Source organism: Schistocerca serialis, chromosome 4 (assembly GCF_023864345.2).
Source record: "Schistocerca serialis cubense isolate TAMUIC-IGC-003099 chromosome 4, iqSchSeri2.2, whole genome shotgun sequence".
NCBI lineage: Eukaryota > Metazoa > Arthropoda > Insecta > Orthoptera > Acrididae > Schistocerca > Schistocerca serialis.
The window spans coordinates 792,683,345-792,698,351 of record NC_064641.1 but is presented as its reverse complement, the minus strand read 5'-3'; the positions used below and the strand labels follow the sequence as shown (position 1 = coordinate 792,698,351).

Below are 15,007 nucleotides of genomic sequence, written 5' to 3'. Positions count from 1 at the left end.
AAGTTTTACTGCAAAAATGATGTTCTATTGTGAAATGCCTCATTTGTAATATACTTGGGAAGTGACTCAAACCGTATAACTCTTAAAGTATTTGGAAATAAACGTAACGTAAATGACAACATATGTTGTACATTCCTGAGGAGTTTATTAGCAACAAAGCCTGTATAACCAAGTACGTTTTACATTGCTGAGGAGTTTATTAGCTTCAAAGCCCGTATAACCATATCACCATGGATAAGTCAAAACTTATTTATGAGGTTGCATGCTTCAGAAGTCTAGTTGAAACTAATACTTTAATTAATTTTAAGGCCCCAAAATTGCATCGAACAGTATTTGTATACTCAGCTTTACTATAGGCCTATAATTTATTCAATCGAACATTAAGATTCTTGTGCTTTGTGATAGTTGACCTTATATTAGAAGACTGAGGTGTATTTTGTTAGCAAACACACAATACAGCATATTCAAATTTTAATTTGATACTGTTGAGAATATACATTGTATTTTTTTAAGAAAAGCTTTTCTTGCTTAATTCTATAAGCGAGATACTATATGAAAGCAGATTGTGTACATACAGTTAGTATACAAAGAAATGTGGTTTCAGAATAAAATAAAAAATGAGCCCCCCCCCCCCCTTTTTTTTTTTTAAGGACGTCCTCTTAACAAATCAGACCTCCCCTCCCCCCTTCTTGACAAAATGTTCCGAAAGAAATGGACACTTCACAAACCGGAAAAACCTAGTATCCTATTACTACAATATTACATCTACATGGGTAATTTGCAATATAAAATATGCTGCTCTTCTTTGAACTTTCTCGAGGTACTCTGTTCATCCTATCTGGAAAGCGTCCCAGACCATGCAGCAGTACTTCATAAATGGACAGACAGCGCAGTGTACACAGTCTCTCTAGTTGATCTGTTTTATTTTCCAAGTGTTCTGCAAATAAAACACAGTCTTTGGTTTGCTTTGCTACAAAATTTTCTATTTATTCTTTCCAATTTCAGTTGTCCGTAATAGTAATTCCTAAGTACTTAGCTGAATATACAGCCTTTAGGTTTGACTGATTTACCATGTAACTTAAGTTTAACGGATTCATTTCAGCACTCGTGTGGATGACATCACACTTTTCATTATTGAGGGACAAATACCAATTTTTGCACCACACAGATATCTTTTTAAATCACTTTGCAATTTGTTTTGATCTTCTGATGACTCTTGAAGTCATTCTTGGGATAGTTTGCATATATTTTCAAGTGTCTGCCAGTTCAACAGTCTTAGTAACAACTGGAGCTGGTCATACATGATACAAATACGCACCTGGGAGTAAAAATTAGTACAGATTTAAAATGTGGTGATCATATAGCCGCAGTCATGGGTAATTCAAGTGATAGAATTTGACTCATTGGTCTATGATTGAGACTACTTCCAAAAACACTCTTGCAAACCCATCCTAGAATTTTGCTCAACTGTATGGGAGCTGTATCAAATAGGAGTAATACTATACTGAGTATATACAGAGAACATAAGCAAGAATGGTTATGGTTTGCTCACCCACAGGAGAGTGTCACAGAGATGTTGAAGAAAATGAACTGGCAGAAACTTTAAAATTTATGCAAATTGTCCCAAAAATGCCTTGAAGGGACAGCTTTAAAAGATGAATCTAGGAACATACAACAACCCGATGCATATACTTCCCAAAGGTATCACAAGTACATGATTATGTCAATTACACTGTGCAAAGAGGCATTTTGTTTTCTTACCGCCATCCATACAAGACAGGAATGGGAAGAAGCACTGAAACCTGTTACAATGGACAGTACACGTTGCCATGCACTTTCCAGTGGTTTGCAGTATGTATGTGTAGACTGTAAAATAAAATTACATAGTCCAGAAAAAAATGAGCAGAAAATACGGGAAAAAACTAATAACTGCAACATCTACAAATATCAAGCAGTAATGAATGGGGAATCAAAAATGCATGCTGCAGTTAGACTGCAGTTTATTGACACTTTCATTGCATTGCATGTCACAGAAAAAGAAGTGAAGAGACAATTTCAGAATGCTAGCAAAATTAAGCTTACAAGGGAAATAGAAATGAATGCTATGGTTCAGAGTTATTGTCTGAAATTAAAAAACAAGCATCTGATTGGAATTTACTTCACATGGAATTTGTATTAAAGTACATAGCAAAGAAAAATGTCATTCAAAGTAGTAATCATCTAGGCAGTAAGATCCTGCTTAAACTAAGAGGCACATCGGGACCAAATTGCTGGAAACAAAGAAAACTTTCTCCAATAAAATATCCTTAGTAGTTTCAAACCAAGGAAAAAGAGTGTGACATCTACATCTGTAGAACAGAACCGTATGGATGTAAAACACAGCGAAACTGGAGAAGAGGAAATAGGTAGCATTTCACATGTGGTGCTGCGGGTAATGTTAAGCTAAAAGTATAAAATGAAAAATACTAAAGAGCACAATTAAAACGTTGCATATATGGGAAACAATATACAAGCACTTTTTTGGTGGAGATTCGAAACGAATAATCCACAATAAAGGTAGCAGCAGCAGAAACAAGGCAGAACAGGCAAATATTAGAATATGTATGATTGTGGGCATTGCATGCAGCAGGCATTAACGTCTGGTTCCATGCAGAAGACAATTCTGAGTAGTATTTGATCATCTGGTTCTTCCACTCGCAAAATCTTTGATTTCATCTACACCTATGTTGACCTATCTGATATATTCTCTCAGTACCTGACTTCAATTTTACCCCGACAACCCATATTTTCTTTCCCTTATTTTAGTGTTCAATGATAGCTGACTTACGGGTCCCTGGATTAATGCATCCGTAGCTAGTGTTCAGTAATCTGCTACGTATGTTCACGTGTCCAACAATACTGACTATAGTTCCCACTTCCATGTCAACGTTAAAATAAGTTCTAGAACACAAGTCTGAGAATATGAAGGCCAGAATACTACTGAAGCAATCTTTGATGTATGATGGTTAAGAGCTGCTTTATGTATTTTAAAAAAGTGGTTGTCATTTTCAGGTTCGGCTACTAGAGCTAACAATAGGCTGCTACTCATCAGCTACAGCACGGAATAATTTATTGGTGAACACGACTGCTTCATTTCCATTAGATAATAAATAGTGTGTGTATGTGCGTTGTTGGTTTGTGAACTTCGAAATTTACTGGCCTACATGTTCACTTTTCCTAAAATGACTGTACTGGCTGCCAATGGAAGAGCTGAAAACTTATTTGCGGGCTCACCACTGAAAATTTCGCACATTTCGTACGATGTCATTATTTAAGACATATCAAGAAATAACTGTAACTCATACAGTAATTGTGACATTATACATTACTCTCGTCCTAGATTTCTCATAGGCAGATAAGTATTTTTGTGCGGAATATATCATCACAAACAATGCGAATTACACACTCCTTCGTACTGTCTTAATTTCGAATTGCCCCAACTTCTTCGTGTACAGATCGATCATCACGCGCTTGCGCTCAACTATCGAACAGAGTCAAGGAGGCTATTCGATATATCAATCAGCTGTTCCTTATACGGGAGGGAACAGTTCAAAAGACATCTTTACGCTCCATTTCCGAAGACAATTCACCTGTTGCCATGGTAACAAGACGCAACTGGTCATCGTAACACACTGGCTTGAATCACCTTCCAAATATTAAGATTGGGTTCGGGTAAGTAAACGAAATAATTTTCTAATCGAAGAGTGCGGAAGAGACATCGAAGTTTGTCTGTAGTCAACCCAAGCCTTGCTTTTTTTTTAATCAGGAGAAAAAAAGTAACATTTGCGTATGGTGTTTGGCAGTGTTTTACGTGAAGTAAATATGTGAGATAGCACAATTAACAGAAAAAAATGCAGTTTTCAAACGATATTCGATAGCAAATGAGTATTTTACATTCGCCAGTGGAAAAAACTGCTGGACTTCCTCATCCCCACTACTTTTGATGAGCGTGATTGACTTTTGGTCAAACCTGAATAAGATGTATGACATTAAAATTTAAGTTGTTATTTTATTAAAGTGTATAAAGTTTTCGGTGGTCAAAACGATTTAAAAATGCCATGTAAATGGTATTTTGCATAGTTTTCGCCATAAGGCAACAAATAGACATAAATTACTGTGGTAATGTGATTGTTACTTTTATATTCCATTATAGGTTACTGAGTTTCAATATCTTATTTATTCCGACTTACGCCTTTTTTGAACAAATTGCTAAAGATATCTTAGTTCTTAATTAATTTTTGTTGCTTTGAAACAGCTGCCAGAATTAATAAATGTTTTTTTGTTATGCAGACTTCCAGGGGAAATTCCCAAAAGTCCGATGGATCTTGCTGAAACTATGAAGAATATAGTTGCAAAGGGAATACAAACTGAGATGGGCCCTCCATTTGCTGGTGCTGGTTATGTGACAGAAAAGTTGTACATGCTGCTTCAATTATATTTGCAAAATAAAGGATGGAATCCATCAGTGGAATTGTTACAGTGCTTCAGCGAATTAAAGGAAGCATCAATGCTACCAAGTGCTGCCTACTTACAGTAAGAACTGCCTTATTTATAATAAATATTTTCCTGAGTTTGTTTTACATTTCAGAATTGAATTTTCATAAATCTTTCATCACAAATTTGATTTCTTAAAATATTCTTTTTTTAATGGATGATGATGTAAGGAGAAGAGGACGATTGCTCCACCTCACACTGACTGCTGGGGGAGGGGAGCAGTATTGCGGAGCACCATCTATCTTTGTCAAGCAGTCCAGCAAAATAAATGCATACTTGTGTATTATGCTTATTATTGAGCATCTACCAAAGTAATGACATACAACATGAATTTTCAGACTAGTTTATACCAACAGGGTGAGATGAACATTTACAAGGAAGGGCAACATGAGTAATCATGGGAGAGCATCATGGAAATGCTGAAAAATGGGAATTGACATGTACAAAAATACATGCTGACTATCACATTCCATATGCAGCTGAAATGAGAATAGAGGATATCTGCTATGCGCAGGACAATGGTTTGCAGATTGTGAATGGATATGTAGAGGTTATCTTGTAATACTGTTCCACTAATACCCTGTGGAAAGTATATTATGAAGGAATATGGACTAGTCAGTGTCTGTTTGATGACCTCAGCCAGCAGTTGAGAAAACACTGATCATGAAACGAACATGTGTAGATCTGGGTCCTGGACTTGCACTCAGTCTCTTTTATTGTGCAATACTGTTGATGTGTCAGTTTAATTCTAGTTTAAAGTACAGCATATTTTGTGTTCACATAGTTTGCAATTTATGTGGCTCATTAGTATACTGATGAAAAATGATATAAATGTGTTGCTATTTCTTGCCATGCTGGCTTGTCCACTCCTTGTTTCTTTTAAATTGTGAAACCCAGCATCTGGATCATTCCGTGTCAAATACACACACGCAGTGTACCTTACCATTCTAGATTTTCTTAAATGTAATACGCTCATTGTGGGTACTGAGATTAAGAAAATGCCAAATTTCAATTTTTTTATTTCAAACCATTTCTTAAATATGGCTATGTAAAATTTCCAAAAACTGTCCAAAAAAATTACTCTAGAAGATGTCCTAATTGAGCCATAGACCTGGGAAAGGCGTTATTTTGCATCATTTTTTATGCTCTTTCCAGTGGTATACAACACAAAAAAGGCTATAATTAATAATTTTTTTTTTCAAAATACAGATTGAAATTTTGATTTTTATTTTTATTTTTTTTTTTTTTTTTTTTTTTCCCAGAAAGTACATAATCTGAAATTTTGATAATATTTCCATAAATACTTAGTTCCGTTGTAAATCACGTGACAAAATATGAATATGGGATGGTGACGGATTCATTGTTAAATAAATGTTTCTGACTTGGTTTTCACTAAAAAAGTTGAACCTTGACTATCCATTACATCTGGGACCATGAGATGGTTGGAAAGCTTTAAAGGTCAGATAATCAGAGGGGAATGAAATGAGTCATTTACAGAGCTCAAAACAATGTCATAAATCAAAATTAAGTAAGAAAATTACATACTTATGGAGGAGGTGGGAGGGGGGGGGGGGCAAAAACATAGCTTTCATGTTGCCTTGTTCAAGTTAACACACAGGGGAGTGGCATGGGGCTTTATCTAGCACTACAGTTGCACGGGGTGGTAGTAGGTTCTTGGAATTTGAGTATTTTTTGACAGCCAGGACAAATGCACCAAAAACAATTCTTTAACAAAATTGCTTGTAATTGTTTAAGTTGCCATTTGTTACTGTTTTTAGTTTTTCATTTTCAGTTATTTATTTTTTTGTGTTGTTGAGTTGTGCGTACGTGGATGTAGTGTGCGCCACTCCGTCCAACTAATATGCAGTGTTTTGGTCTCAACCCAGCAGTTTTAGAAAAACCTGTTGTTATGGTAGGAAACTTGTCTTTAAAATGCCTGTGAGCTTCTTTAAGGTTTCACAGAATTTTTTTTTTTAATTTCCATTTGGTTCTGTAACCATCAAACAGTGTTTAATACCTGGCTATCTTCATATTTTTCATAAAATGAATGTACAGGTTTGACAGTTTCTATTGGTAAACATTTCCTTGCTTTTGGGTTTGGACATGCCATAAACTTAACTTTTTTTGCTGAACCATGTAAAATTCGCACAGTATCCTCCTGATACTCCACTTTTCAGTTAAAATTGTGTGACTCATTGGTTTTTTCCTAAACATTTAGAATTAAAAAGGTTAGTTGTGAGATTTTGGAGAGCAAATTTGTCAATTTCAGTATCATTATCTGATAAAGAAGCTTCAGCAGCAACAAAAAGTTTTTTTTTCCGTTTAACAGGATGTGGTTTTTTTCCCTCCTATTTTTCCACTTTTGATTTGACAGAGTGCTTTGATGTTTTCTTTTTTTTTTTCAGTTGGGATCTAGTGTAGTTCTTGAAGTGATGTGTTAAGTGTTCAAACAACCATTGAAATTTTGCTGAAGTCTGGGTCTTCGTCTGGAATGATTATCTTATATCCAGAAGAAACTTCATCTTCAACATCTTTATCACTGATTGGCTCTGTATTTTTCAATATTGTTTCTTCTTCCCTACATTTATCACAGATTTTCAATTAATAGGATATTAATTTATATTGTATAACCGAGCGAGGTGGCGCAGTGGTTAGACACTGGACTCGCATTCGGGAGGACGACGGTTCAATCCCGCGTCCGGCCATCCTGATTTAGGTTTTCCGTGATTTCCCTAAAGCACTCCAGGCAAATGCCGGGATGGTTCCTCTGAAAGGGCACGGCCGACTTCCTTCCCCATCCTTCCCTAATCCGATGAGACCGATGACCACGCTGTCTGGTCTCCTTCCCCAAAACCAACCAACCAACCAACCTATATTGTATAAAATTAAAGTAAGCAATCGACTGAATCTAATTATACAGTATGCTGATTGGTTTTGTTTTGAGATGATGATATTTTGATATTTCTCTCTCTCTCTCTCTCTCTCTCTCTCTCTCTCTCTCTCTCTCTCTTCTTCTTGTCTGTATATTTTAATTAAATTCATAGTGATTGAAGATAAGATAGGTTTGGCCAGAAGGAACTACTAGTGAAAAACAAGTCAGGATAATTTTTTTGTTGATAATGTACCCATCATCATCCCATATTTATATTTTGCCATGTGATTTTTTATTGACGTATTTTGAAAATTTTGAATTATGGACTTTTTTGGAAAGAAATACAATTTTAAAATTATATTTTGAAAATTTTTTTAAATTAGAACCTACACCATGTTGCATGTCACGGGAAAGAGCATGAAAATGCTGCAAAATGACGCCTTTCCCAGCTTTATAGTGCAATTAGGGCAGCTCGTAGAATGATTTAAAAAAGTCTGTTCCTGCTGTTTTGGTCAGTTTTTGTAAAATTTTACATAGCCATATTTCAGAAACAGCCTGAAATAAAAAAACTGAGATCTGTTATTTTTCTTAGCCTCAGCACCCACTATGAATATACAAAATTTTGCAAAATCTGAAATGGCGAGGTAATAATTTTATTTAAAGTGTGTTGATCTGACATGGATTGGCTCATCCCCTTAGCTACATCCGATAGTTGTACAACCGCACCCACACAGAATTCCTAGCCTGATAATATGAGGAAAAATCAGAAAGTCTTTGCCCTTTTCCCAGCACTGGGCCTTTCCTGGTTTGTGCTAGCCTTATATACTGGTAGGTCCGCCACATGACACTGCTGTCAGTTGTTAAAGATGGCGGTTGTGCTTCACTCGTCCACAGCATTAGAGCAACGAAATGTGATTTGTTTTCTATGGAGCCAGGGATAAACCCCCATCAACATCTACATGGAAGTGCAGCCCAAATATGAGGAAAACTGTCTCATTTTGACAACTTTAAGGTGGTGGTGTGAATCCGACAAAGGCTGTGAAGCCATGCATGACAGTGATCGATCAGGGAGGATGTGTTCTTCATTGACTGATAACATTTCCCACATGGATGCAATGGTGAAAGCAGATTGGATTGTTCTCATCACAGCAATTTTCCAGGAGCTTGGCATATTGCATGGGAGTGCTTACAACTTCGTTCATGGGTCATTGAGGTGGGTGCCTAAGCAGTTGGATGACAAGATGAAAGCCAAGTGCATGATGTCTTCACTGAAACATGTGGAACGGTAATCCAAGGAGGGTATGGGTTTCCTGGACCCCATTGTTACTGGTGATGAAACATGGATAGCTATGGAAATGTCCTGGTTTGCCTATGACCAAAAGTTCCATTCAGCACCATCTGTTGGGAAAGTGATGTTAATGGCATTCTGGGATAGCCATGGGCCACTCCTGCTGGATTTCATGCCACAAGGAGCAACCATCAGTGCCGACAATTGTTGTTCCACACTGTCTAATCTGAGAGCTGCCATCAGACAAAGGTCTATGTCTACATCTACATTTATACTCCGCAAGCCACCCAACGGTGTGTGGCGGAGGGCACTTTACGTGCCTCTGTCATTACCTCCCTTTCCTGTTCCAGTCGCGTGTGGTTCGCGGGAAGAACGACTGTCTGAAAGCCTCCGTGCGCGCTCTAATCTCTCTAATTTTACATTCGTGATCTCCTCGGGAGGTATAAGTAGGGGGAAGCAATATATTCGATACCTCATCCAGAAACGCACCCTCTCGAAACCTGGCGAGCAATCTACACCGCGATGCAGAGCGCCTCTCTTGCAGAGTCTGCCACTTGAGTTTATTAAACATCTCCGTAACGCTATCACGGTTACCAAAAAACCCTGTGACGAAATGCACCGCTCTTCTTTGGATCTTCTCTATCTCCTCCGTCAAACCGATTTGGTACGGATCCCACACTGATGAGCAATACTCAAGTATAGGTCGAACAAGTGTTTTGTAAGCCACCTCCTTTGTTGATGGACTACATTTTCTAAGCACTCTCCCAACGAATCTCAACCTGGTACCCGCCTTACCAACAATTAATTTTATATGATCATTCCACTTCAAATCGTTCCGCAAGCATACTCCCAGATATTTTACAGAAGTAACTGCTACCAGTGTTTGTTCCGCTATCATATAATCATACAATAAAGGATCCTTCTTTCTATGTATTCGCAATACATTACATTTGTCTATGTTAAGGGACAGTTGCCACTCCCTGCACCAAGTGCCTATCCGCTGCAGATCTTCCTGCATTTCGCTACAATTTTCTAATGCTGCAACTTCTCTGTATACTACAGCATCATCCGCGAAAAGCCGCATGGAACTTCCGACACTATCTACTAGGTCATTTATATATATTGTGAAAAGCAATGGTCCCATAACACTCCCCTGTGACACGCCAGAGGTTACTTTAACGTCTGTAGACATCTCTCCATTGATAACCAAGGGATACTCGACGTGGCCAGAGTGATTCTGCTCCACAACAATGTGACACCACATATGGCAACCAGAACTGCCGAGAAGCTCTCGGTATTTCACTGGGAGATTCTGGACCACCCACCATACAGTCCAGACCTCGCCTGCAGTGATGTCCACGTTTTCAGATCGCTGAAGAAGTTCCTGGCATGATTCACAAGTAACGATGAAGCTAAGACAGCCATCCGCCAGTGGTTCCATAGTCAGTCGGATGAATTCTGCCACAGAGGCATCTCAAATTTAGTGCTGTGGTGGGGCAAAAGTGTGAACCGGTGTGGAGACTATGTTGAAAAATAATGTAAAGCACATAAAATGGGATGCATATTTGTCATTACCTGTATGTATTTTTTTTATTATCCAGAGTGTCTGAGGCCAAAGTTAGAAGAGGTCTCTTGTAAGATCCTAAGCTTGTATTTCCTTTGGTTTATTTGAATTTTCTAGAAGTTTCATTAATTTGCCATAGTATGTATGTGCTATATATACTGCTGGTGAATACTGTCATGGCTGCTGCAGTAACTGCAAGAATGTGCTGTTCCAAAACCCAGTACACCTACTTGTCACTCCTTGAAGGCCAATAAAATGTTTCCTGGGCCATTTGAGTACATAAAGCTTATTAAAGCATCCTTCTGCTTATTAGAAGCCTCTCAGACATTTCCAATCAATCACTCTGTTTTTTCATAAATTTGATTTCATTTAAAAAAAGAAGAAATTGAATGAAATTAAGCATTACAAGAAGAGAGATTTTTAACATGGGTGTACTGTAACAGGAACTACAGAAAATAATCTTGTATTTTTTGCCAACTGATGAAACAATAATTCAGGTCGGCACTATTTCAAATGCTGCATCACCTTTCCTGACCAAAATGAGAGACGAGTGAAGGAGATATATTAGCATTCGACCTCCAGCCAGGACAATATGCTGCATGCATTTATGAAAAAGAGTGATGAATTGGAAATGACTGTGGGACTTTTTCTGAGCAGAAGGATGCTTTAATATGCTTTATACACTCACAGGGCCCAACAAATTCATGTTACTAGCCATCAAGGAATAACAAGTACTGGGTTCTGAAACAGCACATTATTACAGTTATTCCAGCATCCTCAGTGACATTGTTGGCCGACAGTGTATATAGTATTTATATTCTATAACAAATTAATGAAATGTGTAAAAAAATTCAAGTGGCTTGAAGGAAACATAAGCCTAGGATCTTGAAAGAGACCCCTTCTAGCTTTGGTCTCTGACACTTAATGAAATGTACCATAAGTATTGGGATCTTGCATAAAGGAACCCTTATCAGGTTTGAGAACATATGGTAAACAAACCAAGCCATGGATGCTACTGCACAGCTGTCAGGTGTGGCCTCGATGGCTATGGGAAAGTTGCACAAGTCACACCAACTCCCAAGAAAGGAAATAATCTGCTTAACCCATATCACCAGTTCTGATTTGCAGTAGGATTTTGGAACATATACTGTGTTTGAATGTATTGACAAATAGCCGACACGGATTCCGAAAATATCATTCTTGTGAAACACACCTAGCTCTGTATTCTCTTGAAGTAGTGAGTGCTATTGACAGAGGAAGTCAAATTGATTTTTAGATTTCCAGGAGGTTTTAACACTGCTCCTTGTAAGTGACTTCTAATCAAAATGCATGTCTGTGGAGTGTAACTGGATTCATGAGTTCCTGTCAGAAAGTTCACAGTTCATAGTAACGGGCTGAAAGTCATAGAGTAAAACAGAAGTAATAACTATAATTCCCCAAGGAAGTGTTTTAGACCCTCTTCTGTTCCTGATCTACATAAACAGTTCAGGTTACAATCTGAGCATCCCTATTACAAGGGGCATTCAGTAGGTAGTGCAACACCTTATTTTTCATTTTTTCCTGGCCAATTTCAACTGGAAAAAATGCAGATTTTTTTTGCAGATTTTGTTGTAGGACTTTGTAGAATATTCCCACTTCGCCCCTATATTTTCATGGCATTCCAGTAGATGGTGGCGCTATACATAGCCTTCAGGATGGCGTTTTTAAATTGAGATGCATTCCAAGTATAGAGCTATCATTGAGTTTCTTTTGACAGAAAACCTGAACATTGCAGATATTCATAGATACCTGCAGAATGTTTACGAGACCTAGCTGTGAACAGAAGCACGGTGAGTCATTGGGCAAGGCATCTGTCATCATCACAACAAGGTCGTGCAAACCGGTCTGATCTCCTGCATGCCAACCGGCTGCACACAACTGTAACTCATGCAATGGTGCACCACGTGGACACTTCATTCGAGGTGATTGACACATCATAAAGAAACACCTCGCTGCTCACTTGGATGTCTCTGTTCATAGTGGTGACACACATGTCCACTTGTTGGAATACTCAAAGATGTGTGCCTGCTGGGTTCCTCGCCACGGTAAAGTGGCATAAGACCATCACATTGAACTGAGATTATGTTGAAAAGCAGGGTTTTGTAGACAAAAAAATGGAGAATGATATTGTACATTGGAATCTTGAATAATACCGACCTGCTTTCAGGGGAAAAAATGTGTTTTATTGCTATTTGAATGCCCCTCATAGATTATTTGCAGATGATGGTGTCACTTACCATCTTGTAAAGTCATTACATGATAAAGACCAGTTGCAGAATGATTTGAGCTTTTAGCCTACAAGGCCCTCGTCGAAAAAATGGGTACACACACACACACACACACACACACACACACACGCCAAATTATCTCTCACACACATGACCACATTGGCTGTGTGTGTGTGTGTGTGTGTGGGGGGGGGGGGGGGGGGGGGAGATCTACTTTCAACAAAAGCCTTGTTGGCCGAAAGGTCACTTTCTGACAGTCTTTTTGTTATGCTTATCTGTGACTCAGCATCTCCACTCTATGGAGAGTAGCAACTTTCCTTTTCATAATATTGTTACAGTTCATTCTTGATTTTCCATTGTTTAGTCTCGATTTTCCATTGGTTAATCCTTAAAACAAAGGCATTATTCATTATGGAAGCATCTCCTCATGAAATTTCAATTACCAACGTGATCATTAAGGTGTCAAAATATTTGGTTGGTGCCCACCTGTTTAGGGAGAAATGATCATCAAAATAAAAAGAGAAATCAGAGCTGACACGGAAAGATTTAAGAGTTCATTTTTCCCACGCGCTATTAGAGAATGGAATGGAAGAGAAATAGCTTGAAGGAGGTTTGATTTACCCTCTTCCAGACACTTAACTGTGAATTGCAAAATACTCATGTAGATGTATGAGGATACTGGTTTTCTGACTTTACAAGAAACGAGAAGTGGACAAGCCACCAAGGACAATAGCAACACATTTATACAATCGGTCATCTTTACACTCTTGTTCCACATGTGGGTAGGTTATTATGTGAAAAGTTTCAAGTTTACCCCCACATAGTCCCAGAGTCATTAAAGATAAAATTTACCTTTTATTTTTTTTAAACATCAATTCTTTTGGCTGACTTGGCTTCAAATTATCAATATGAAAATTGCTCAAGAAATCTTTTATTCATTTTTACTCTTAAGAGAGTGCAAAAAATTGTACAAGAAGGCTTAGTTTTCTCTTTTAAGAAAAAATTGCGGAAATATTATACATCAAAGTTGGTGAAACTTCGGGGGTTCACTTTGGATAGCTGCGCTGTGGTATCAACCAAATGACTGTACCTCTGCAAATATTATATTGGCAAAAGTAAAACTTTACCAGTGTTCATAGGGAATGTGCAGATGTTTGCACAAAATTTTATGAAAATCCTTTTTGGTCATGCAGGAACTTTTTTTCAAAATTAAACCACTTGGCATGGAATGGCCCAGTGGTGGATTCTTGATTGGTAGTAATGTCTAAGCAGAAAACTGCGCAGTAGTTTCAACAGAGCTTATATATAAAATAGGTGCTTTCACAGGTGATTCTACCTCAGTTGTGGTGTGATACATCAGTGACAAAATTGGAATAGAATGAACTGGATGGATGCGTGGGTCTCTCAAACAAGTATGACCCATATGACAAAGGGTTGGGAGCAGAAAAGCACGAGGTGAACCTCCTTTACCAAGGCTTTAATTGCCTTTTATTGTTCCCTTCCTCAAAATTCTTCCCACTTCTACCACACTTTGTATTAAACCACTCACTGACCTTACAACATGCTTTTGTTGAACTCTTACTCTCAACTCCCTATTATATACATCATATCCATATGAAAAAGTGCAAAACATTTTGCACATTGTATTCTGTGCTGTGTTCCTATACAAAGGGTTTGTACTTCCAAATGTTAATTACAGCGATGTTATCCTCCAAGCTTTTTCTCAGGAAAACTCAAGGGACTAGTAGCTGGTATTGAAAGCGTACATATGATGTGCGTGACACATTTGACTATTAGATGTTATTTCGCCATTTTATACACAAATATTCTGGCTGTGTGCAAATAAATTCATCTGAAAGATTTCCCACAGGTTGTGTTCTTTCCCTCCTAGCTCTTTTCAACCTTTGTGCTTTTGTCTGAATAACGCAGACGTAGTACTCCTACCCATCAAAACGAGATCCTTCCTTTCCCATTCAATCACATGTCTGCTTTTTTTAGGTTGTTGCGTAGTAGACAGCATTACCAAGGCATTTACACTTTACACTGTGCTGTTTTTATTAGTCATGATTTCGTACATGAAATGGGTAGTACTATGTCCTACTCTTAATTTTATTTGCATAATCTGTTACATATGCTATGATGTACTATTCGTGCGTGTGCTGGAAGAGAGAGCTGTGATAAAAAGATGTACAGTTTGAAAGATGTTAAGAATGTTTGTATTAGAGAGAATGCGTGACACTGTAAAACAGACTACTCAAGTGTGTGTAGTTTTGATTGTTGCTGAAAATGATCTGTATTTTTGAAAATGGTTCAAAGTGTGTGTTATTCAGAGGATTATGGAACATGTACTGTGTTCAATCATTATGCAATGCCTCGAAGCAAACAATTTGTTGACATACAACCAGCACGTACTCAAAAAATATCATTTTTGTGAAACACAAGTGGCTCTTTGTTCACCTGAAGTAATAAGTGCAACCAGTATG

At 37.8% G+C, this 15,007-nt stretch overlaps 1 protein-coding gene across 1 annotated transcript in view; it reads left to right on the top strand.

The window, feature by feature from the left end:
* The first annotated feature begins 3,828 nt into the window (after positions 1 to 3,828).
* Positions 3,829 to 15,007, top strand: part of LOC126473373 (uncharacterized) — an 89,147-nt gene continuing 77,968 nt past the window's right edge. The window contains exons 1-2 of the mRNA XM_050100380.1: positions 3,829 to 4,020; positions 4,330 to 4,572. Coding sequence (XP_049956337.1) covers positions 3,983 to 4,020; positions 4,330 to 4,572 — 281 coding nt within the window. The 5' untranslated portion in view covers positions 3,829 to 3,982. The remainder of the gene's footprint in view (positions 4,021 to 4,329; positions 4,573 to 15,007) is intronic.